This window comes from Bombus fervidus, chromosome 7 (genome assembly GCF_041682495.2).
Source record: "Bombus fervidus isolate BK054 chromosome 7, iyBomFerv1, whole genome shotgun sequence".
Taxonomy (NCBI): domain Eukaryota; kingdom Metazoa; phylum Arthropoda; class Insecta; order Hymenoptera; family Apidae; genus Bombus; species Bombus fervidus.
Genome location: NC_091523.1, coordinates 2,575,299 through 2,601,029, shown reverse-complemented (window position 1 = coordinate 2,601,029; position 25,731 = coordinate 2,575,299). Strand labels below are relative to the sequence as shown.

General features: G+C 30.1%; 6 protein-coding genes across 7 annotated transcripts in view; 3 read left to right on the top strand and 3 right to left on the bottom strand.

Annotated features, from left to right (window-relative positions):
- Positions 1–25,731, top strand: part of Mrpl52 (mitochondrial ribosomal protein L52) — a 105,018-nt gene that overhangs the window by 54,982 nt on the left and 24,305 nt on the right. The window lies entirely within an intron of this gene.
- LOC139988935 (large ribosomal subunit protein eL18-like) lies at positions 6,095–7,417 on the bottom strand. Its single transcript, XM_072006744.1, has 3 exons — positions 7,222–7,417; positions 6,490–6,696; positions 6,095–6,378 (listed from the first exon to the last, which is right to left on the bottom strand). The coding sequence occupies exons 2-3, from the start codon at positions 6,628–6,630 to the stop codon at positions 6,109–6,111; spliced, it is 411 nt and encodes a 136-aa protein (XP_071862845.1). The 5' UTR covers positions 6,631–6,696; positions 7,222–7,417; the 3' UTR covers positions 6,095–6,108.
- LOC139988818 (breast carcinoma-amplified sequence 3 homolog) lies at positions 8,537–9,360 on the top strand. Its single transcript, XM_072006581.1, has 2 exons — positions 8,537–8,932; positions 9,016–9,360. Exons 1-2 carry the CDS (start codon positions 8,774–8,776, stop codon positions 9,358–9,360), a joined length of 504 nt encoding a protein of 167 aa, XP_071862682.1. The 5' UTR covers positions 8,537–8,773.
- LOC139988951 (large ribosomal subunit protein eL18-like) lies at positions 9,354–10,683 on the bottom strand. Its single transcript, XM_072006767.1, has 3 exons — positions 10,488–10,683; positions 9,749–9,955; positions 9,354–9,637 (listed from the first exon to the last, which is right to left on the bottom strand). The coding sequence occupies exons 2-3, from the start codon at positions 9,887–9,889 to the stop codon at positions 9,368–9,370; spliced, it is 411 nt and encodes a 136-aa protein (XP_071862868.1). The 5' UTR covers positions 9,890–9,955; positions 10,488–10,683; the 3' UTR covers positions 9,354–9,367.
- LOC139989262 (large ribosomal subunit protein eL18-like) lies at positions 11,794–13,139 on the bottom strand. Its single transcript, XM_072007454.1, has 3 exons — positions 12,929–13,139; positions 12,189–12,395; positions 11,794–12,077 (listed from the first exon to the last, which is right to left on the bottom strand). The coding sequence occupies exons 2-3, from the start codon at positions 12,327–12,329 to the stop codon at positions 11,808–11,810; spliced, it is 411 nt and encodes a 136-aa protein (XP_071863555.1). The 5' UTR covers positions 12,330–12,395; positions 12,929–13,139; the 3' UTR covers positions 11,794–11,807.
- Positions 14,722–25,731, top strand: part of Sk2 (Sphingosine kinase 2) — a 28,922-nt gene continuing 17,912 nt past the window's right edge. Inside the window, exon 1 of one of the 2 annotated variants that reach the window (XM_072007416.1) lies at positions 14,722–15,661. In XM_072007416.1, the coding sequence (XP_071863517.1) occupies positions 15,106–15,661 (556 nt within the window). In that variant the 5' untranslated portion in view covers positions 14,722–15,105. The remainder of the gene's footprint in view (positions 15,662–25,731) is intronic. The other variant, XM_072007415.1, reaches the window with a different exon arrangement.

Below are 25,731 nucleotides of genomic sequence, written 5' to 3'. Positions count from 1 at the left end.
CTTTTTTAAACACAAACTTTTACATGAAGAAATAAAACAATCATTTTTTTAATATTTAATTTAAGCTACGTACAATATTCAGTAATGTGCTTAGTATATTATACATACATATGTTTGGTTACAGTTTAAATTAATATAAATTTTTATTTTTTTTTTTTAATCTATTTTTTGAAGAAATTAATTTATAATTTTCACTCGATATTATTTATGTAGGAATAAATTAATTTCTAAAAGGAAATGTATTTGTTTCATTTGGTAAAAGCAGTAAATAAGATGGAAACAAGTTTTATACGTTTTCAATTTGTTTAATGATAAATACATTTATGTATATATATATATATATATATATATATATGTACAACTAGAACAATTTTTTTACATATAGTACAATATATGTCGGAGAAGAATATAAACTGAAATCAAAACTGAAATATTTATTTAGTATTATTAAAAAAAAATATATCACATTGCACCTGTAGAACAGTAGAAATTCACTTTCCTTTATTTACGTTTTACATTAATGTACATTTTATTTATTTGTTAGAATAGTTCTTTTAATTTTTGTCCTTAATTTCAGAGTATGCATCATTTATTTTTACTACAAAGGTTCTGTTATTTAAGTAAGATTTGAGTAGTTTGTAGATTTGTTCTGGAAATTGCTTTTTGATTGTTTGAAGAAGTTTTTCATGGTTAACTTTGTCGAATGCTTTTTCGATATCCATAAAGAGTGCTGTGCAGTATTGTTTTGTTTCGAGCGACTGTAAGATTTCATTGACGAGTCTATGCATTTGTTCTCTTGTGGAGTGTTTATTCCTGAATCCAAATTGATGGTTCGGTATTAGTTTTTCTTTTTCTATTGTTGGTTTTAAGCGGTTATATATTATTTTCTCTAATAATTTGGAAAACGCAGGTAGTAATGATATCGGCCTGTAGGATGCAGTTAGATGTGGGTGTTTGTTTGGTTTGGGTAACATCACTATCTGTGCTATTTTCCATAGTGTAGGAAAGTACTGTATTCTTAGAATTGCGTTAAATATAATCGTTGTTAGTCTTATTGCCTTTGGGGGAAGGTTTTTTAAGATTTTCCCATTGATCAAGTCAAATCCTGGTGCTTTACTTGTCTTTGTTGCCTCAATTAAGTTTTTAACTTCTTGCGCTGTTGTGCTGAGTATGGTGCAGCGTTTATCAGTTGTGTTGCTGGCATTTTCCACTTCTTCATTTGTTTGCCATCCAGGGATGCTGTTATTAATTTCATACGGTGAAAATATATTTTGTAGGTGCTTTGAGAATTCTTCTGCCTGTTCTTCGTTGGTTCTGGTCCATGTGTTGTCCATTTTTCTGATTGCTGGGATTGTTTTTACTGTTTTCTTAATTTTGTTAGTGACTTTCCATAGGGAGTAGTCGGTATTCTCATGCGCGGATAGTGATTCGATGAATTTTGAGAATTCGTTATTATGATGTTCCCTTATTTTATTCTTTAGTTCCTTTGCAAGTTTATTTAGGTTTTTCTTGTTTTCTCGTGTTCTCTGTTTTTGCCATTTTGCTTTCGCTTTTCTTTTTTCCCTGATTTTGTCTAGGATGTCCTGCGGAATAATTTTTGATTGCCTGCTATTTGTTTCATAGGTGGTGGTTGCCCACGCTGCTTCCTGTATTATTTCTGTCAAAGTTGCTACTGCCTGCTCAATGTGTTCAGGTGTTTTCAACGGGATATTGCAGTTGATTTTGTTTTCGATCAGTTCTTTGAAAGTTTGCCAGTTGGTGGTTTTATTGCAAAGCGACTCTGACTTGTTATAAAGTAGAGGTTTGCTTGTATATTCTATTATAATTGGTGTATGGTCGGAGTTAAGCTCGAGGCTGGTTGTTATTTTTAATTTGCTTACATTTAGCCCTTTTGTTACTGCAAAATCCAACAGGTCAGGTATTTTATTGGGGTCTGTCGGCCAGTACGTTGGTTTTCCTGTAGATAGTACATTGAGGTTGCTGCTTCTAATGTATTTTTCCAATGTTCTACCTCTCGGTGTGCTAATTCTCGAACCCCATAATGTGTGCTTTGCATTAAAGTCTCCTGCCGCTATATATTTGTCGCCTAAGGATTGGAAGTACTCTTCCCATTTTTTAAGTGTCATTTTGTGTCTCGGAGGTGCATATACTGCTGACATCTGGAAGTAATTGTCATTGGTTTGTATTGTGACAGTGGTTGCTTGTAGGTGTTCTTGATTTGTTTGACTATGTAAGTGATGCTTGATGTCATTTTTTATTATTACTGCAGTTCCTCCATGTGCTTTACCTGAGGGATGTTTGGTATCGTATATGGTGTAGTACGGTATTTTCATGTAGTTTTTTAGGGTGAAATGTGTTTCTGAGACAAGTAGTATATCAATATTATTTTTATACAAAAATATTTTAGTTTCGTGGGCTCGCTGTTGCAAGCCATTGGAGTTCCAGACTGCTATTTTCAAAATGTCCATCTCTATTTTTTACTTAGCAAGTTAGTGAGTAGTTGTAACATGATTGTTGTTTGTTGTGCTTGTTGTCTTAGTATTGTGTTTAGATCACTTACCATTTTTCCTAACATTTCCATACCTTTAATGGATTGTTTGAGCATTTCTTTGATGTCTGTAACGTCTTCGATGTTATTGTTTTCATTCTGATTGTTTGCAAGCGTTGGTTTGCTAATGTTTTTAGTTACTTGTGCGTAGCTTCGTTTACCTTGGGGATCTATGTTTCTGCTTATAGCGTTTAGTTCCTGTTGTGCTTTCAATGTTGTTTCGTTATCCGTTATACTTTGTTGTGGTTGATGGTCATTGTGTGATTTGTTGCGAAGTGGAGGAAACAGTTTACGTTGTATTTGTTTCCTTATTTCACATCCTTTGTAGCTGGCTGGGTGGTTTCCGTTACAATTATAGCATTTAACTTCTTCTATTTTGCCTATGTATGGGCAGTGTATTGTTAGGTGATTTTTTGCACATTTAACACATGCCGGGCTTCTGTTGCAATAATTTTTTGTGTGTCCGTATTGTTGACACCGCATGCATTGTGGTATATCTTTTTTGTAGCGTGGTGGTTCCACTGTTACAATTGTATTTAGTATTTTTTTGATTTCATAAATTTCCTTGTTATTGGTTCTGGGTTCCAGTTCTATTAAGAATAGTGGCAATGGTTGCTTCGTATCGTATCTTGTCATATTGTTTATTGCTCTTGTTTCATGGCCAATTTTTCCTAATTCTTCACTTAATTTTTTGTGTTAGTTTTTGGATGTAAACCTCTTATAACTATTTTATAGCTCCTTTCTGTTTTGAATTGGTACGTGTGGTATATAGCATTTTTTTCCTTTAGTTCATTTATCACTTTCCTATAAACTTCTGGGGTGTTTGTTTGAATTTTTACTTGTTCTAATTTTGTTTGTTTTATTGTGTAGTTATCCTTCCCGACTATATTGTTTAATAGATCAATAAGCGGGTCTATTATTTGGGCCTCAACAAATATTGGTGGTGGTTTTGATATGTAAGGTGTTTTAGTTGTGGTTTTGCTTGTCGGGTCATTGTCTATTTCTTCCGTTAGTGAGCTGAAGGAGTTTCTTAAAGGTAATTCTTGCAGCCATCGCTGCTTTCCTGTATCTGGGTTTCCTGCAGCATTTGTGCCTGGAATTATTTTAGGTTTTTTGCTAGTCTTTGCTAGCTACCAGTTTTCGTCCTGGTAACTTATTTTGTTGTCGTGTCTGCACTCCTCCTGTCTCCGCTGCTCTTCCATTTCTTCTATTTCCATATCATTTTGGTTGTTATCATTTTGCTGTTGTTGCTGTAAGCCTGGTAAATCTGACGACCCTTTTATGTAATATTTTTCTCCATTGGTTGCAATCTTGATCGTTGATATCTGCTGTTGCATTGTTTGTCACTATCACTATTCGTAGTACTTCTCTGAATCACTTGACTGGAGCACACGTTTGCTTACACACATCTGTTCGCCTCGGTTGCCCGAGCGATACTGCCTGAGGAAGGTGTCAGCCTCTTCTTCGCGTAGTGGAAAGCGTTCATCTCCGTAATAAATTGGTCCCGAGTCTTAACGTCGCTCGTAAGCGCTATTTTCTCGACACGCTCGTCGCGTAGACTCAGATGATGAAGAACGGTGGCGTTGACTATTTTGACTGCTGTCAGATGGTCCCACCTTGCTACAAGGAGGAAACAGAGGCGTGTGCCATAGGCTCCCAGAGATTCGCCCTCCAGCTGAGGTTCGGCTAGCATCTTCATCAACGCTGAGGTTGCCGTCTCTTTCCCGCCAAAACGTGCAAGAAAAAGTTCTTGAAACCTTGGCCAAGTGTAGTTTTCGTCGACAGGTATCTGCGTGAGCCACTGCGAGGCAGTACCCTTTAGTGCACGGCTTACGGTGAGAAATAATTCGTCGCCTTGAATGGGCCTTCTCTTCATGAACCGGTTGGCGATTAAGCACCAAAAAAGAGAATACGTATCCGAAATTTTTGCTTCCTAAATTCATCTACATAATCAGTGAAAAATGAAATATGTTCCATTAAAAAATGTATACATTTGTATCTTTGTCCCTCTCAAATTTATGTTTTGTCATAATTATATACCATGTAAAATGTTCGTGTCTATAGATAATGACACAATTATGAAGTAACACGCAATATAGACATGCTAAAATTGCTCATATTGAAGTTGTCTGATAGAGGAACGAGTGGATGAATTTGTAATAGAAAATATATTGAAATAAGTATAGGTATAGGTATAAGTACAGGTATAGCGTATACTGATCCAGATCCTCACTCTTACAGTGTTACGATACAATAGAAGAAGCTATGATAGTATATATTTATAGCAAAAAGCACATTATCATTAGCCTTGTAGCTCTAGCCGAAGGTTACAAGAAACAACAACAGAAATCTACTTCTAGCTCTTCTGTTTCTAGACCTTGTAAGCCAAAACAAAATTTATATTCAAGGGCACAATAACATGGACCTCTCCTTATTTCGAATTTTTTGTTTCACTAAATTCTATTCATAACAGCGATCTCCAGGTCACGGATATACAAAAGAAGAAGTGTAGAGTTTTTCTTGAAGTAATTACCTCAACAGCTTAATTAAAATTAGTGATATTAGTGATATATTAGTGATAATATAGAATAAAATAAAATAAAATGTATAGAAAAAAATATTTTTATTCATTTTTTGAAAATTATAAGGCTTGATTAAATATAAAGTTTAAATTTGCTATTGTAACTCCTTAAATAAAATATCAATTATTATGTATGCATATTGTGGACATACCGATTCAATTTAAATAGTATTGTACTCCTAGGTGGCGTTAGCACAAAGTGATGGAATTTTATAAAAACACCGCTCTTGTAAAGTAATTTTTATGATAAAACACTAATGAATGCATCAGTCTCCACGTAGAAAATAATGCATCGATTGATATAATATACATACATATGTATATATTCATAATTTCTTTCAATGGCAGCTTATGTTACACAAAATATATAACTTTATATTATATTCCACACTAGCATCATGGCATTTTGTTGCGTTATATTAAATATTTAATCAGCACTTTGAAACATGATAATAAAACGTGGTAAAGATGATAATTTCATTTTATAATATTAAGATATTTTAGCAGCATAACATTTCAGGTTGTACAATACAAACTTGTGCAGTGCTACCACTATAATAATAAATAAAATTATTTACGTTTTACATTAATGTATATTTTATTTATTTGTTAGAATAGTTCTTTTAATTTTTTCAACATTCTTAAGTTAATCTTTATAAGTTTCATGTTGCACCATATGGTGGACCAGTAGGAATACGAACTCATTCCACACATGTTGTAAATAGACTTTCAAGATTTCATAGAAGTGCAGGTTTAATGGACGACGGCACCAGATCGCATTCTCCCGTATCTCATACAGAGTTGCATTTATCGGCACGAAAAATTAATATAAATATTAATATAATATATAAATATTATATTAATATAAATATTAATATAATATATAAATATTATTTGCCATCATTTCCATCCATTTCCTTATCTGAATCAGCTGATTATTGTTTTCGTATTTTCAACGAATCTGCCCGTTAAACAAAATTCATTTTTTATAACCGCAGCTACGCCTACGTCCCCTTGCTCTTTCAAACTTTCGACCCTTAGAGCGTACCAATGGTTTTGTATGGGAATGTGGTACGCCAGGTGCAGGTCCGAAATGCTTAGCTGCTTCACGAGCTTTCCTGCGACCTTGCATAAGAACAGTTTGTTTTCCGGTAGGTGCACGTAATGCTAATTGATCGAATGTGATTACTTCACCTCCAGCTTCTAATATTCGTGCTCTGGCTCTTTCAGTAACACGTAGAGCACATACCTATAAAAAATTATGAAATTATACATTAATAATTTTTCCAACCAAATACAAAATAACATTTTATTTATACAAACTCAAAATTAAAATCTGATAATTATTTCTATTGCTTACTATAAGTCTAGGAATTTCAAAAATCCTAGCATCATCTGTCACTGTACCAACAATTACTGCAATTGCATATCTTCGTTCAGGTTTCTTCATAAACCTGACAATGCGTGCAAGAGATATGGGAGGACGGTGTATTTTACTCATAAAAAGTCTCTTAAGAACAATCTTATTAAACTTAGAATTTGTACGTCTTGCTAGGAAACGGTAAAGCTATAACAAAAATAAAACCATATACTTCCATATTTTTATTGTATAAAAAAATACTTTGATAAAAAATCACAATAATGTTTTACCAGTTTCATTGCGAAATTATAAAAAAAAAAAAAAAAATACAAATTTTGCATTAAAACGCAATAATGTATCATTTCCTAATTAGAAATATGAACTTTTATAAACTTTCTGAGTAGCGTTGTGTCAGCTAATATAATCGTCTTTTACATAAAGAAAAAAGACGGAATAGGAAAGTTGACTAAATTTTTCTAGCGAACGTTCAAATTGGATCAGACCATAATAGTACTGACACAGAGTGCGGTTCGCAAAAGAAATTTATCTGTTTCAAAACTCACGTGTTTATGACAACAATATAGTATTACATCAATTGTAATACGCAATTAATTTTCAACACAAGTTACAAGAGTAGCGTTAGTTTGTAAATAAAATACAAAATACAACTGGTACAAAATTAAAGAGGTAATAAAAAATATATATATTTAGAAATGCATGTAAAACACTTACTTTGACGAGAAGTCGTAAGTAGACATCTTGCGATTTAGGTTCTGTGCGCCGAACTTTCCTATCGTGTTTGTGGTTTATATCGATACCCTGTAAAGAAAATAATTTTTGTTAACTTACTTTAATATTTTTCAAATTTAACAAAGAATTTTATTTATATCGATTAACACAAATAAATCAAAACTCTATTGATTTTATAAATATAACAACGCCACTGCGCCACCCTACCATGTTGATACACCGGAAAAGAAACAGAGGAGCTTATAGACAGATCAGATAGACCCGTGGAAACGAATGTCCAAGGGGGCGCTGTTAGACAATGGAAAATTGGCACGATGAATACTATGTAAAAACTATGGAGTGAACACCTTAATGTACAAATTTATATTAATTTTTCATCCAAATGAAAGTGGAAATAAACTTAAAAATAAACAAATTTATTCATTATTTAGGTTAGTAATTTTGATATGTATATAAATGTATCACTAAATCAGAATTGCCAAAATAAAGAAAAAAAATTATTTAATATAAATTTTAGAAACTACTATATACAATCGTTAAAAAAATATATTATATATAACTTTTTTAAACACAAACTTTTACATGAAGAAATAAAACAATCATTTTTTTAATATTTAATTTAAGCTACGTACAATATTCAGTAATGTGCTTAGTATATTATACATACATATGTTTGGATACAGTTTAAATTAATATAAATTTTTATTTTTTTTTTTAATCTATTTTTTGAAGAAATTAATTTATAATTTTCACTCGATATTATTTATGTAGGAATAAATTAATTTCTAAAAGGAAATGTATTTGTTTCATTTGGTAAAAGCAGTAAATAAGATGGAAACAAGTTTTATACGTTTTCAATTTGTTTAATGATAAATACATTTATGTATATATATATATATATATATGTACAACTAGAACAATTTTTTTACATATAGTACAATATATGTCGGAGAAGAATATAAACTGAAATCAAAACTGAAATATTTATTTAGTATTATTAAAAAAAAATATATCACATTGCACCTGTAGAACAGTAGAAATTCACTTTCCTTTATTTACGTTTTACATTAATGTACATTTTATTTATTTGTTAGAATAGTTCTTTTAATTTTTGTCCTTAATTTCAGAGTATGCATCATTTATTTTTACTACAAAGGTTCTGTTATTTAAGCAAGATTTGAGTAGTTTGTAGATTTGTTCTGGAAATTGCTTTTTGATTGTTTGAAGAAGTTTTTCATGGTTAACTTTGTCGAATGCTTTTTCGATATCCATAAAGAGTGCTGTGCAGTATTCTATATGCAGCAAAATCTTTAGGGAAAGGATTGCGTGGTTTGGGGGAGACAGTTGCATCTAGTTTAACTGGCAATTCAGTATCACCAGTAGTCATTAATAATACCAGCAGTGACGTAACCCAACCAGGAGTGATTACGATATTAGATCTCCAAGCAGCAAAAGAGGAGAAAGAATTAGATGATGCGAATATAGAGACTGTCGTTGCTCACATTTTACTGCCCATAGTGATGCAATCGTTGCTATGACTTTTGATTTAAGTGGTGCATTGCTAATGACCGCTGACAAAAGGGGGCATGATTTTCATGTATTTAGAATTCAGCCACATCCAGGTGGTCCCACTTTGGCAGCAGTACATCATTTGTATATTCTACATCGTGGAGATACTACTGCGAAAGTGCAGGTACATATCTCTTTAAATCAAATTTTAATGTCTGTGCTTTTAAGACTTTATGTGTTTTAAAGATTCGTGTTTTATTATAATAGGATATGACTTTCTCGAGTGATACTCGATGGGCTGCGATATCAACTGTGCGGGACACTACTCATGTGTTTCCTGTTGCACCATATGGTGGACCAGTAGGAATACGAACTCATTCCACACCTCATGTTGTAAATAGACTTTCAAGATTTCATAGAAGTGCAGGTTTAATGGACGACGGCACCAGATCTCATTCTCCCGTATCTCATACAGAGTTGCCTTTATCGGCACGAAATATTAATATAAATATTAATATAATATATAAATATTATTTGCCATCATTTCCATCCATTTTCTTATCTGAATCAGCTGATTATTGTTTTCGTATTTTCAACGAATCTGCCCGTTAAACAAAATTCATTTTTTATAACCGCAGCTACGCCTACGTCCCCTTGCTCTTTCAAACTTTCGACCCTTAGAGCGTACCAATGGTTTTGTATGGGAATGTGGTACGCCAGGTGCAGGTCCGAAATGCTTAGCTGCTTCACGAGCTTTCCTGCGACCTTGCATAAGAACAGTTTGTTTTCCGGTAGGTGCACGTAATGCTAATTGATCGAATGTGATTACTTCACCTCCAGCTTCTAATATTCGTGCTCTGGCTCTTTCAGTAACACGTAGAGCACATACCTATAAAAAATTATGAAATTATACATTAATAATTTTTCCAACCAAATACAAAATAACATTTTATTTATACAAACTCAAAATTAAATTCTGATAATTATTTCTATTGCTTACTATAAGTCTAGGAATTTCAAAAATCCTAGCATCATCTGTCACTGTACCAACAATTACTGCAATTGCATATCTTCGTTCAGGTTTCTTCATAAACCTGACAATGCGTGCAAGAGATATGGGAGGACGGTGTATTTTACTCATAAAAAGTCTCTTAAGAACAATCTTATTAAACTTAGAATTTGTACGTCTTGCTAGGAAACGGTAAAGCTATAACAAAAATAAAACCATATACTTCTATATTTTTATTGTATAAAAAAATACTTTGATAAAAAATCACAATAATGTTTTACCAGTTTCATTGCGAAATTATAAAAAAAAAAAAAAAAAAAATACAAATTTTGCATTAAAACGCAATAATGTATCATTTCCTAATTAGAAATATGAACTTTTATAAACTTTCTGAGTAGCGTTGTGTCAGCTAATATAATCGTCTTTTACATAAAGAAAAAAGACGGAATAGGAAAGTTGACTAAATTTTTCTAGCGAACGTTCAAATTGGATCAGATCATAATACAAACCACTGACACAGAGTGCGGTTCGCAAAAGAAATTTATCTGTTTCAAAACTCACGTGTTTATGACAACAATATAGTATTACATCAATTGTAATACGCAATTAATTTTCAACACAAGTTACAAGAGTAGCGTTAGTTTGTAAATAAAATACAAAATACAACTGGTACAAAATTAAAGAGATAATAAAAAATATATATATTTAGAAATGCATGTAAAACACTTACTTTGACGAGAAGTCGTAAGTAGACATCTTGCGATTTAGGTTCTGTGCGCCGAACTTTCCTATCGTGTTTGTGGTTTATATCGATACCCTGTAAAGAAAATAATTTTTGTTAACTTACTTTAATATTTTTCAAATTTAACAAAGAATTTTATTTATATCGATTAACACAAATAAATCAAAACTCTATTGATTTTATAAATATAACAACGCCACTGCGCCACCCTACCATGTTGATACACCGGAAAAGAAACAGAGGAGCTTATAGACAGATCAGATAGACCCGTGGAAACGAATGTCCAAGGGGGCGCTGTTAGACAATGGAAAATTGGCACGATGAATACTATGTAAAAACTATGGAGTGAACACCTTAATGTACAAATTTATATTAATTTTTCATCCAAATGAAAGTGGAAATAAACTTAAAAATAAACAAATTTATTCATTATTTAGGTTAGTAATTTTGATATGTATATAAATGTATCACTAAATCAGAATTGCCAAAATAAAGAAAAAAAATTATTTAATATAAATTTTAGAAACTACTATGTACAATCGTTAAAAAAATATATTATATATAACTTTTTTAAACACAAACTTTTACATGAAGAAATAAAACAATCATTTTTTTAATATTTAATTTAAGCTACGTACAATATTCAGTAATGTGCTTAGTATATTATACATACATATGTTTGGATACAGTTTAAATTAATATAAATTTTTATTTTTTTTTTTTAATCTATTTTTTGAAGAAATTAATTTATAATTTTCACTCGATATTATTTATGTAGGAATAAATTAATTTCTAAAAGGAAATGTATTTGTTTCATTTGGTAAAAGCAGTAAATAAGATGGAAACAAGTTTTATACGTTTTCAATTTGTTTAATGATAAATACATTTATGTATATATATATATATATATATGTACAACTAGAACAATTTTTTTACATATAGTACAATATATGTCGGAGAAGAATATAAACTGAAATCAAAACTGAAATATTTATTTAGTATTATTAAAAAAAAATATATCACATTGCACCTGTAGAACAGTAGAAATTCACTTTCCTTTATTTACGTTTTACATTAATGTATATTTTATTTATTTGTTAGAATAGTTCTTTTAATTTTTTCAACATTCTTAAGTTAATCTTTATAACTTTCCTGTTGCACCATATGGTGGACCAGTAGGAATACGAACTCATATAAATATTAATATAATATATAGATATTATTTGCCATCATTTCCATCCATTTTCTTATCTGAATCAGCTGATTATTGTTTTCGTATTTTCAACGAATCTGCCCGTTAAACAAAATTCATTTTTTATAACCGCAGCTACGCCTACGTCCCCTTGCTCTTTCAAACTTTCGACCCTTAGAGCGTACCAATGGTTTTGTATGGGAATGTGGTACGCCAGGTGCAGGTCCGAAATGCTTAGCTGCTTCACGAGCTTTCCTGCGACCTTGCATAAGAACAGTTTGTTTTCCGGTAGGTGCACGTAATGCTAATTGATCGAATGTGATTACTTCACCTCCAGCTTCTAATATTCGTGCTCTGGCTCTTTCAGTAACACGTAGAGCACATACCTATAAAAAATTATGAAATTATACATTAATAATTTTTCCAACCAAATACAAAATAACATTTTATTTATACAAACTCAAAATTAAATTCTGATAATTATTTCTATTGCTTACTATAAGTCTAGGAATTTCAAAAATCCTAGCATCATCTGTCACTGTACCAACAATTACTGCAATTGCATATCTTCGTTCAGGTTTCTTCATAAACCTGACAATGCGTGCAAGAGATATGGGAGGACGGTGTATTTTACTCATAAAAAGTCTCTTAAGAACAATCTTATTAAACTTAGAATTTGTACGTCTTGCTAGGAAACGGTAAAGCTATAACAAAAATAAAACCATATACTTCTATATTTTTATTGTATAAAAAAATACTTTGATAAAAAATCACAATAATGTTTTACCAGTTTCATTGCGAAATTATAAAAAAAAAAAAAAAAAAAAATACAAATTTTGCATTAAAACGCAATAATGTATCATTTCCTAATTAGAAATATGAACTTTTATAAACTTTCTGAGTAGCGTTGTGTCAGCTAATATAATCGTCTTTTACATAAAGAAAAAAGACGGAATAGGAAAGTTGACTAAATTTTTCTAGCGAACGTTCAAATTGGATCAGATCATAATACAAACCACTGACACAGAGTGCGGTTCGCAAAAGAAATTTATCTGTTTCAAAACTCACGTGTTTATGACAACAATATAGTATTACATCAATTGTAATACGCAATTAATTTTCAACACAAGTTACAAGAGTAGCGTTAGTTTGTAAATAAAATACAAAATACAACTGGTACAAAATTAAAGAGATAATAAAAAATATATATATTTAGAAATGCATGTAAAACACTTACTTTGACGAGAAGTCGTAAGTAGACATCTTGCGATTTAGGTTCTGTGCGCCGAACTTTCCTATCGTGTTTGTGGTTTATATCGATACCCTGTAAAGAAAATAATTTTTGTTAACTTACTTTAATATTTTTCAAATTTAACAAAGAATTTTATTTATATCGATTAACACAAATAAATCAAAACTCTATTGATTTTATAAATATAACAACGCCACTGCGCCACCCTACCATGTTGATACACCGGAAAAGAAACAGAGGAGCTTATAGACAGATCAGATAGACCCGTGGAAACGAATGTCCAAGGGGGCGCTGTTAGACAATGGAAAATTGGCACGATGAATACTATGTAAAAACTATGGAGTGAACACCTTAATGTACAAATTTATATTAATTTTTCATCCAAATGAAAGTGGAAATAAACTTAAAAATAAACAAATTTATTCATTATTTAGGTTAGTAATTTTGATATGTATATAAATGTATCACTAAATCAGAATTGCCAAAATAAAGAAAAAAAATTATTTAATATAAATTTTAGAAACTACTATGTACAATCGTTAAAAAAATATATTATATATAACTTTTTTAAACACAAACTTTTACATGAAGAAATAAAACAATCATTTTTTTAATATTTAATTTAAGCTACGTACAATATTCAGTAATGTGCTTAGTATATTATACATACATATGTTTGGATACAGTTTAAATTAATATAAATTTTTATTTTTTTTTTTTAATCTATTTTTTGAAGAAATTAATTTATAATTTTCACTCGATATTATTTATGTAGGAATAAATTAATTTCTAAAAGGAAATGTATTTGTTTCATTTGGTAAAAGCAGTAAATAAGATGGAAACAAGTTTTATACGTTTTCAATTTGTTTAATGATAAATACATTTATGTATATATATATATATATATATATATATATGTACAACTAGAACAATTTTTTTACATATAGTACAATATATGTCGGAGAAGAATATAAACTGAAATCAAAACTGAAATATTTATTTAGTATTATTAAAAAAAAAATATGGAGAAAAAATATATATAAAAACAATCAATCTTAATTCTACAGATTAGATAAATCTATAATTTATAAAGACAATTTATAAAGAAAGCGAACTATTTTTTTAAGCTTTAGTAAAAAATCACAAGTATAGTTTGTAGAATCGATATAGTAAACTCATAAATTAAAATACTAAATGTCAACGATCGATTGATATAGCCCTACTCAGAGCCGGTATTTGGAAATTTTATGTAATATGTACATATATATATACATATATTCTGTAAAAATAACAGGTTTTATATATCTAAAATGAATTATTATATGAACCTTTTTTAAATATACTACAAAACAAGAAACAATTCTTACATTGTACGGTCCTGAACAGGGCCCCAGTTCCTTATCTACCCCAATAGGTTTTAAATACCTGTTTTGATTGTCGGAACATGTAAATTTAACGTTTCGTAGAGTTTACGACTATTTTTATGACTTCGTCAACTCGTTTTTGCCAACTGTACAAAATCTCACCGTCATACTAAATATACATATGTAGTTTCCTTGCACAAGAAACATGTCGGTGAATTGCAATTTACCAACACAAGGTAGCGCTGGGGTGCTCCAGGAATCGGTCCGTCAAGTTTCAAGTTTCACATAAACAGTATATGCCGTGATTTCGGTGTGTTCGAAGCAGTTTGATGTTCGAATGCGCGCAAGTACAGAAGAAGCCGAGATAATGGTGAGATAATTTCTTTTAATCGAAATACAGAATAGTGTGAGTTCGGAAAAAACCTTGACTATGTTACGTGGTCGCGATTTAAATACCGTCCTCCCGTAAAATGGATTCTTTAATGAGAGATAATGTTATGAGTGTATTACTCTGGAAACTGCACGTGCTTTATTAAATTCGCAACACAACAGTTCAAGTAATTAAATGATGAAAAAATGTCTGAGAAAATGAAAGAATCTAGCAAGAGAAATTAACTCGTTAAGTGAATTGGGAACTCTTTCTTAAATGGAATGGTACGAAGCAACAATTCTTTACCGTGGCAATAAAGGAAACTTTATCAAGATAGGAAAGAGATGTCTGTTTATCACGTGCCTTAATTACTACGATAATGATCTTCTTATGGTATAATTATCAATGTGATTGGTGTATCTTATTGAATGACAGACAATCATCAGTGTGTCATGGAGGACGGTGGTCAAGTGCATTCTAACACTCTTCTTGAGGAAACATTTTATGTTACATCGAAGAAAAACACTTACTACAAGGTGAGACTAACAGAAAAGGGTCTCAGCTTGGAGAAAGACAATAATGGTGCGACGAAGGTTGAAACGATTGTTCTAAACGACATAATAGGGTGCAGATGTATGCGTTCGAAACGCAAAAGCGCGGGAAGCTGTGTTTGTGGACCAGGTACCTCGAGATCTCAATTTAAGCTGGTCGAGTCTGTGGAAGCATATCAATCCTACGACGAGTTTGACACTTCGGCCTATCTTTATATTTATGCGTACACGTTGAAGAAGGCACGTATGAAAGGTATCAAGAGACGAGAAAGGACCACGATCACACTACGATTCCGCAGCTTTGACAAATACGAAGATAATCTACGAGAGGCCAGCAGGTGGCGATTAGCTATAAAATGTCTCATTGTTGGTTTGCCTGTGCCTAAAAGTTTTATGAGCCCCAGTCACGAGAATCTGGAATCGTTGATTAGCGGTGAGTTCAATCTCTTTTTCGTTTTCTTTTTCTTCTTCATCGTAACAAGACATTCACATAGCGATAATTCGATAAATTATGTTTCTTTTGCCACCCTTCTAACGAAAACGTTTAAGGTAGGATCATGTTAGGTAATCAATGCTAGAAATTACGAAATAATAAAACGTGAAGAAGCTTCATTAAAATTTCTTCTACATATTTACGCTAATGAACTTATACATTATGGATGAATCTAAGTACTAATGATTGAATGTTAATTTCAATAACATGATTGTGTCTTATTGAGATGAAAATAGTTAATAAATCAGGAATGATATTGTAACATGGGATGAAAGGTAATTTAATATAAAATATTGTTTATTAATGGTAATTAACATTTGTAAATATAATCAATTATTTTGCAAATATAGTTTAAATTATAGTAGGTACATTGTTATATATATAGTCATCTCAAATGCTTTCTATTATATATCTAATATATGCAAGCCAAACGCCAATATTTCTTTTCTTGAGTAGGTCTAGATTCTAGATAATGTGTATTAGAATAACTGTACTTTCATTTGCAGCAAATGCTTTTCTTTCTGCACATCATTTTTAACATTTATTTTTTTCCTTTTTAAATACATTATTGTTTATTGTTTATAGAAATATATTCGTTTGAATAATGATAGTTAAATTTTTTAATAATCGATTACATAGAATTCTACTTAATGTTCCAGTAAGACAATATCGAAACGGAGGAAGTTGTATGTTGTCGTTATATGAATACATTTTTACAATGATTAATATATCTGAAATTCAACAAAAATGATTGTATGAATAAAAGAATCCCAGGTACGGAGTTAAATTATACGCACGTCATTCTACGCACAATCTCCTTAATTATATCTAAAGGAATATCAAATTACACACACACAAAACAATTTACAAGTTTCTTACGTAGATTCATGCAAAGATTAATATTTTTTATTTGTATTTCCAGAAGAAATTTTTAATACGCACACTATCAGTCATTTGCAATATCATACGAACGAATTTCCACGTACATTCATTTCAGATAAACGATGCAATAATTTTCTATATCTCGATACATAACCATTGCAACTTATTTAATTTTTAAATTTGAAAAAATTTATTCATTTAAAACGTATTCATAAAATTAAACATTGGAAGAAATTTAGATTTATATCACCTTTAATTACTTCATTCATTTAAAATGCATTTACTCACCATATTTATAAATATTGCAGTCATGTGGAAATCAAAGATTCATACGCACACATATTTTTCAATGTTTGCTTTCATTTGCGAATCGTAGGTATTCGTAGGTATTCGTTTCAATATTTCTTGTACTTACATTTTCTCCAGAAACATAAAAGATGCGTTAGAACTATTAAATACATTACTAAAAAAGTGTTTGCGTCAAAGACGATTTTATTGCTTTAATTGGATTTAAAACAATTTAAATGAGTAAACTCCAAAGTTTTAAATCAGTGTCCTGAAAGAAACATTTATGTACTGTAAAATTCAGTACAGATCAATGCTTAGAAAAGATATTGTGTCATTTCGTGGAAATAAAATGTTCTAGTTACTTTGAGCAATATACTTTAAAGTTTTTTAAACATTTTATTTAAAGTTGCAACGGCTACCATATGGTCATCTTTAAAGTTGTATTTACATATTATTAGAATAAGTATGTCTTGTCTTATTAGTGTTAGAACACTAACAATTGAAAATTTTTACAGATTTCGCGTTTCTTCTTCTCTCAGATTTCTGCTTCAAACTTTTGGACTATGCCCATGCTCTTTTTGAATTTTCGAAATATCGTAAAACAAAGTTTCACCTTTTACGTATCTGTTCCATTTTGCCTCCTTAACCTTCTTTTACGCAATAGAACATCTGCAATTGAGCAAAAAAATCATTATTCACCGTCTCTGAATCGTAATTATAATTCTTGCAGAATTTATGTTTCTTCTCGTCCTACTTCAAACTTTTCGAATATTGTTACCCTTCTGTATTTTCGAAATGTCTGCCAACATATTTCCATCAAAAGTTTTTCAATCTCCTTTAATGCGTCATGCTTACCTCCGGTTATTAAAAGTTTTCTGGACATTAAGAATCGACAGAGCGAGAGTTATATTTTCGCATTTTATTCTTAAATAATATTTATTTTGACTGAAATATTTCTCTGGTTCACAATGTCAATAATGTTATGTTAATTTAGAAGCTACACAGGTTAACGTCGTGTTGTATATGCGTGTCGTTAAAAGGTGTAAATCTCAGAATTATGTAACTTCTAATGGAATCTGATTGTGCCCATTTATAAATTAAAGGCAATAAATCGCGTCTATATTGGGAATTTGTTATTAAAATTTCGAAATAGAAAAATTAAGCATTATTGTATTTTTTAAGAACAAAAATTTATATTTATCCTCCTAATGCTCTTCTTGTACCATATTCTTTTTATCTCTTATTTAAAAAGTAATTTTAAAATTATGATTTTCGATATTTTTGGTATAGACTAAAAATAATGATATGATAATAATAGGACTTGTTGATTTACTAATTACTCGTATGCTGTAATTATTACACTTTCCGTATATATACATGCTTGTCATTCAAGAACATTGCTAGTCATTGCATTTATTTGCAAGACAGTATAACAACATGGTAATAATAAGCGTGAATGATGTTTTTCAGGAACAGAACTTTAAACGAAGTAATATTGAATAAAGTCATTATGACTTCCCCGAAATTGAACTATCTTAGTTTAAAAACTAAACGAAGTTCAGCTTCGCATTTTTCCTCGTTTAATTCATCTTTGCTGTATGTTTCTACATAATTCTATGTATATATTGAGTACATTATCCTTTTTATATATTATTATACAGTAACGATAACTCAGTTATAGATATACATTTTTAGAATTAGTATTAAATAAATTGCTTAAATAAATAAGAAACTGGTTATTACAAGTCATCGGGCACTTTATTTCTCTTTTTGCTTTTCAATCAATTTTGTTCTTACGTCAGTAAAGTAAGTCTGTAAGTCAGAATTCTGAGAATTTGAATTAATCATGTTTTTCAACTGCTGAAAATATGTGTTTAGTTTTGCAGTAAGCATCATTTTATCAAAAAAGCAGTGGTCTGGCATACGTCATTGTAAATTAATAATTAACAACATTACATAATTAAATCTTATATATCAACAAAATATTCCTATAATAATGCTTGTGAAATCGCTTATGTCATAGATAATGTAACACGTTTCTCATAGTCAATATTCAAAATAATGATACTACTTATCTTGTAAACAGGATATGATCGTTTTGTGATTATCCATTAAGTGTTGAAAATTCCAAATGTGAAAAAAATGTGAGAAATGAAAAACTCAAGTGTTTGTTAAATTTTTAAAAAGTCAATAAAATTCGTAATCATAATTTATTTTCGAAAAAGTTTTAATCTTTTGTCTTCATCCTTTTTCAATATTATTGTATTACTAATTTTATTACTAATTGAAAATCAGTAAATAAATACACAATACTTTGTTGAAATGTTATTCGATAAAAGTTATTCATTAGATTCAAGTACCCCGTTTTTTATCAACTTTCACGTTCATAAATATTTTATTCATTGAAAATTGATATCAGATTCCCTTGCTTGATAACTCGGCAAGGCTTCGTGAAATATTTTAATTTACCGCAATCGAATGTGATTCACTTTGAATTTTCACTTCACTATGTGTATACAACGCATATGTTTTCACTTGAGAAGAAAAAGACGTACAATTGTACACCTTTTTTATAGCACGATCCGCTTTGAAATTTAGTTACACAAATTAAAGCGGTTCAGTATAAAGTATGGAACACAAGAGAGTAATCTTTTCACCACATATGTATTTAACAAAAGTTTCAAATAAGTTATACTTTGTAATGATAAAATACACGATGTTAATAAATGATGAAAATTCAGAATAGTAATAGTCAATAGTATCTAGTATTTCGATGTTTTATGAAATGTTATTTTAAATAATAATTAGTATTTACTGATAATTGCAGTGCTGTTGTTATTGTTCGTTATTGGCTCGTTATTACAAGCATTGTGTTGTGCTCTGATGCATGAAATGTTAGTTTTCAATTGTATAACGCAATAAAAAGGTCGTGTAATTGTATCTGGTATGATGCAACTCTGTAATAAAGATACATTTTTATGAACTCGAGGAAGAACTGAGTTTGCACAGAAAAATTTAAATGTAATAATTATTTAAATTTTGTTTATTATTTAATATTATTTTAAAGAAATATATATATATATATAATATGGCATGAAATTATGCGTTTAATAAATTTAGATATAAAATAGAAATTTATTAACCCACTACGAGATTATTACCATTCGGACTTTTAAAGGTAACTGATTCCAAGATTTTGCTGCATCAATGCCAAGATTTTGTCTCTTTAATAACACCAACAACCTGTGGAATAGTGAGAATTGTGTGACTAATGAATCGGTTTCTTTATCGTCAAAAATATTTGATGATAATATTTTTGTATTTTTATCCTACTCGATAAAGAAGTTATTTTAGTAAGAAATTGAGTTTGATTAAAATAAAGATAGTTTAATACATTAATAGCAGCAATATTTTTGATTTATATTCTGTTTATTTTGAATTCGCGTAGACAAATTGTATACTATAAGAAAATTAGGAACTATGGGAAAATGGATTAGAAATAAATGTTTGCTATTAATCTTTTCAATTTTGAACAACAATAATAGCAAATAGTAATTAAATTACATACAATATTGTAAATTGTAAAGTATATAAATAATTTTAGTACTAATATTGCTGTGAATGGTACTGTCAATGGTGTTAGTCTAACATTCCAATACTATCAATAGTTTGGTTAAATATTATTTATAATAGATACATGAATTGATTTTTTTTATTTACAATTGTCTGTATCAGTATTACAATTTATGATATGGCATACTTTTCTATTGCATTATATGATTCTTCATTTTAAAGATCTTTTATTTATTTAAAGTCCTGTATTTACTTACCATTGATTATAATTCTTTAATATGACATCTAGGAATACAATTATTACTAAGAAAAGTTGGTTAATGTCAATAATAATACTATTATAATTATAACAAAATCTAATATTTTAATGATAATGTAAAGCTGTTTATTTATAGACCTATGGTTCTTAAATTTTCAAGTCAAATTATATAGAATTAAAAATAAGGTTTAATTGGTATTTTCGATCACTGATATAACCATAGATAAACATATATTATTGATTAAAAAGTGATATCTATCGGAGCTAATATCTTCAACATTAGCAAAGTTCATAAAAAAAAAATTACAAATTGTTTTATAACATCCATTTTACGTCACTTTGCGCAAAAACAGTACATAATAGGCTAATTTGAACGTTACATGACGCACTAAACTTTAATACGATAAAAATGTTATTTATTTGATACTGATATTATCAATAGAGAAAGACTTTTAATAAACTATGGAAATTTATTCGCATCGATATACATGTATTTTAGTTAAAAAACAAATTAGCAAATCTAGAGAAGACAGACTTTTGCAGTAATCAAAACGTTATTGTGTGTTAGTAATATTTTATTTTATCGTTATTACGCTTACAAAAATTTATAATAACCAGAATCTTTTTCCTTTCTTTTATTATGCTTATGAAATAATTAGTATTTTCGAATCGTGAATTTTTTAAACTAATATTTGCGAAGCAAAGGAAAAACGAATTTTATTGCATAAAAAATATTTACGTCGGTCTCGCTGATTATTACGATTAGATGCATAAGTATTAAAACGCCGTCATGCCATGGTTGCTAAAAATTTATCGCATTTATGTCCAAGGCAAGAAAATTATCTCGTCAGTCGGACTCGGTCGAAGTTCGATATTTCCAATGATCTACCGATAGCTTATTCTTTCTCAGATTGAATATTTTTTATTCGTTAATGTTTGTAAACATACGCACATGTTTAATGTATTGATGTTTGAATCTATGCATATCCATATTTAATATTATAAAATGTATAATAGTGTAAAATATATAGAATAAATAAAATGCAATAATAAATAGTGTAATATAGTAAAAAGACTAAACCAAATCGCATAAAGTAAACAACCAAAAAACCAGCATATCTTTTTTATAGATGAATTATGATACTTGCACGACGCACAATAATGAAATAATTCACCAACGTGTAGATTCTGACCGAATGAGTGAAAAAGGTTAATTGTCATTGCAGCCTATTCATTTCGTGTTTTTCCGTCACTTTTCTCAAATAATACCCATGTATTTATTTGATATAGCGTGAATTTTCATGTTAATATCTTATCGAATATTCTGCCAGCGGTTAATTTATAAACAAAAACGTTTAATGCTACTTATATAAGTACTACATACTACATACATACATATGTGTATATATTTGTATATGGTTCGATGTTGCGTGTTACAAAGTATATACATATCAAGTTGTAATCAATACAAAATCTCTGCTCGTCAATGGTTCAGTGTATTAATACTATAATGTATATACCATTACTATCTGCACTAATGAAATTTTTTCATTACAATATCTGCCAAAATCTACTCGCTGATAGTATAATATTATGCATAGTACAATGTTATACCATTATAGTTTTTTATTCATATCAGTAAAACTGTTATAAATTTTTTGGCACGGAAGCTATTTGTTGATAGTACACAACAACGTATCTCCGAGTTTTCATCGCTATTTATCTTCAGTGATGAAATTTTCACATATTTTCGAATGGCTGTTTCATACAGAATGACCAAATTTAATATGTTTTAATTTGATAATTTAATAAAATCGAATTGCATTCGAAAAATAATAAAACAAACATACACATTTTTTTCATCTCTCACGAAATCAATAATTGAGGCAATATTTCAAATATCATGTTTTCCGGAACATCCTGTTTTCATCCAGACAATTTCGCTTTATATCAAATTGCAGGTTAATTTATATTTTATTGTTGGCGCAAAGGCAATCGATATTGGTTAAGAGGAAGAGATTTATCCTGCATGGTAATGTTTGACCATTAGTTCCAACGTGCGTTTCCGTTAGAATAATGTTTTACCATGGGACATGTTTGAAACTCTCGAAAGGGAGTAACTTTAATGGAGCTCTGAGAATAGAAAAGAAGATTAAACGAGAGGAAATACATATTATGAAAAACGTTTTTTACTCAAGTTTTGATCTTATTTTCTTCTTCTCTTTGTTTTTTTCTTCAAAAGGATACAGTTGCAAGGATTAATTTCTCCGCTTTTTATCAGTCTGTTGTTCAATAAAACACAAGGCCTCGTACTAAATACATTGAACTATTGCTGTGCATTTCGTTTACGTCACTCTTTGATTTATTGTGCATTGACGAAAATAACCATCCATCTACTCTGCTCCTCTTTTGACACAGTCCTTTGAGATCGATGTAGTTCAATAATTCACACTAATTTTTGAAGATAGTCTCGAATATACAGATCACAGTGGCTGATATATAGGTACCTACATATTGTACATATATTTTATACTAGTCGATATCATATAATTTATTTCAAGTTTCATATTAGCATACTTAAAGAACTTTTATGTTTAATAAAGTATCGTTTATATTATTCAATAATATATGGCGAATGGATGAATGGTGTGTTTATTTTATATTGGTTTAGTGGATTAGATATATTAAATAATAAATTGATCGATGCTATACGCTGATCACATGTTATTTCACATTCCAAAGTGTGTTATTTACCTGTATCGATACATACTAATCCCTAACATCAACATACTGTTGAGTTTATTCCACAAGCGTAACATTAATTCAGTACGTCTAGCTTACTTTAACGTATAATGTTAACATAAATTATTTATGTTGTAATAAGTAATACATTAAGAGTAAAATCATTACCATTTTTTCACGTTCCATATTTTTGTTGTAGCTTTTATAATGCTTTTAAAAACTTTTGTCCATATGACATAATACTATAAAATATGTTGGAAAAATTTATATGGAGTTCTGCTATTACATATCTAATATTATTTATTTTGTTATTAAGTAATATTTAGTAATATATTACACAATATTATTCACTGCACAATACATACCGTTCTGAATTCGCTAAGGATACGTTTCGCTTAATAATGCTTTCTAAAATTTTTTTGGAAACTTACACTTGGCACGTACCGTTCAACCCTAAAAATGCTCACCCTCGCAAATATATAAATATATTACACATTCGCGTATAGCTTGAGTATTGTGGTATGTCCATGCATTCACAGGGTTCTAATTTCTAAACCCAACAGGCGCATACTTTCCTCTTCAAATATTCTCTCGTGTGTCGTTGCAACGCTGGGACACAAATGATTACCAGAGTGGAGCTAGAATATTTATTCGTGTGTGATTTTCTGCTTTTTTAGAAGGCTTTAAAGTGACGCCAGTTTCATGCGAACTACAGACTTTCAAGTCCTGGAGGTGCTTTAAAGTAATAACTTTAATTAAAATGCTGTTGTGAGTCAAGCATATTTAAAACACGGATGCTACTTATATCTTACAAAAGTATTGGAATACTTAGTATAGAAACTTTTTATCAATAGGATCGTAAGATTCGTTTCAAATTCTACCCTTATAATTACGAGCCGTGTTTTACAGTACTAATGAAATTTCAAATTGTTTTTTTATATGTTGATAGCTTCCATAAATAGATACAGTAAACATATATAGTATAGTCTATCAAGTTTCTATAAGTAGGTATTCAAACACTCTCGTGAAACAATGTGTTATTTGAAATGCCAACAGTAAAAAGAGCAGTAAAAAATAAAACATAAATTGGTAAATAGTCGAAGTCCGTAGGTCCAAACACGTAACAACGATGATGAACGATCTCTTCTTTCTCCATCTATTCGAGATATGTCGCGAGAATACGAATAGCATTCGGAATCGGAAATAATACATTCATAGCTTAAATCTGACCACCGGTTTGAATAGTTGGTGATCAGGATACGCTAAAAGTTTCATAGCGACTGGCTGATTCCGTCAATTCTCAAATTGTTCTCTTGACAAGTTTGTTTACAGTGCGCGTTTAAATGGTCACGTATTACTTACGTGGTCATCCGTTATATAACATTCAGCCATATGGATAGATCCTTTATTTATGAGCTTATCAGTAATATCGACGTGAAACAAATGTGGCAAACCGTGCGTACATAAGATGCAAGACAAAAGAACAATTGGGTCGTGTATATGTCGCGTCTTCGCGTCGCCAGAAGTGTTTCGACATTTTTCTCAAGCAACGGACCATGTGGCTACCAGCCAAATTAATTCAAAATGACCTACATAAAATTGCTGATTGCATCTCGTTACAGGGATCGATCGTTGTTCGTTGTTTGCGGTTATCGAATATTGGTTCAGTTGCCCAAACTCAAAGCTTTTCGGTTTGTTGCTCCTCGAATCGGAGCCGATTCTGTGATGGAATTGGATAAGGGCGAAATTTATTTGCATATTTGGTCAGGAATCGTTTCACGATATCTGTTATCTTTGATAATATATTTTTTTGCACTTATGTATCTATGCATGTATATATACGTATATTATAAATATAGGTATAGCATATGGCGTAGATCAGTATGCGAAAGATGGCCGGTGGTATGAGAATAATCTGTGCAAAATACACGTGTACTTTATTATCGTCGACCTTCAATTCTAATTTGCAGAAAAAGTGATTTTTATAAAGCGATGCTAAAATTTTTTGACTTTAACTTTGATTGAAAACTGTTTTCAGTTTCTAGTAAAAATTGTCGCAAATGGTTTTAATAAATTCTTATCTTCCTATTAAAAATCTTAAATAAGTCAAATTAGCCATAAATACATTTTGGAAACTAAATCGCGCATGTCATATTTTTCGCAAGATAATTTTGCAAAGTTTAGCATAAAATGGTAAAGAGATTAAGTAACAGAGTCACGCACGACGATTATGTTATACCTTTTTTATCCGCTATGCTGAATACAA

What these genes read in the sequence shown, in the direction of transcription:
- LOC139988935 (XM_072006744.1), bottom strand. Translation starts at nt 6,630, where the DNA reads ATGAGTAAAATACACCGTCCTCCCATATCTCTTGCACGCATTGTCAGG. An exon ending in TTGAAATTCCTAGACTTATA is followed by an intron (nt 6,379 to 6,489) that starts GTAAGCAATAGA and finishes AATTTTTTATAG; the next exon opens with GTATGTGCTCTACGTGTTAC.
- LOC139988818 (XM_072006581.1), top strand. Translation starts at nt 8,774, where the DNA reads ATGACTTTTGATTTAAGTGGTGCATTGCTAATGACCGCTGACAAAAGG. An exon ending in ATACTACTGCGAAAGTGCAG is followed by an intron (nt 8,933 to 9,015) that starts GTACATATCTCT and finishes TTATTATAATAG; the next exon opens with GATATGACTTTCTCGAGTGA.
- LOC139989262 (XM_072007454.1), bottom strand. Translation starts at nt 12,329, where the DNA reads ATGAGTAAAATACACCGTCCTCCCATATCTCTTGCACGCATTGTCAGG. An exon ending in TTGAAATTCCTAGACTTATA is followed by an intron (nt 12,078 to 12,188) that starts GTAAGCAATAGA and finishes AATTTTTTATAG; the next exon opens with GTATGTGCTCTACGTGTTAC.
- LOC139988951 (XM_072006767.1), bottom strand. Translation starts at nt 9,889, where the DNA reads ATGAGTAAAATACACCGTCCTCCCATATCTCTTGCACGCATTGTCAGG. An exon ending in TTGAAATTCCTAGACTTATA is followed by an intron (nt 9,638 to 9,748) that starts GTAAGCAATAGA and finishes AATTTTTTATAG; the next exon opens with GTATGTGCTCTACGTGTTAC.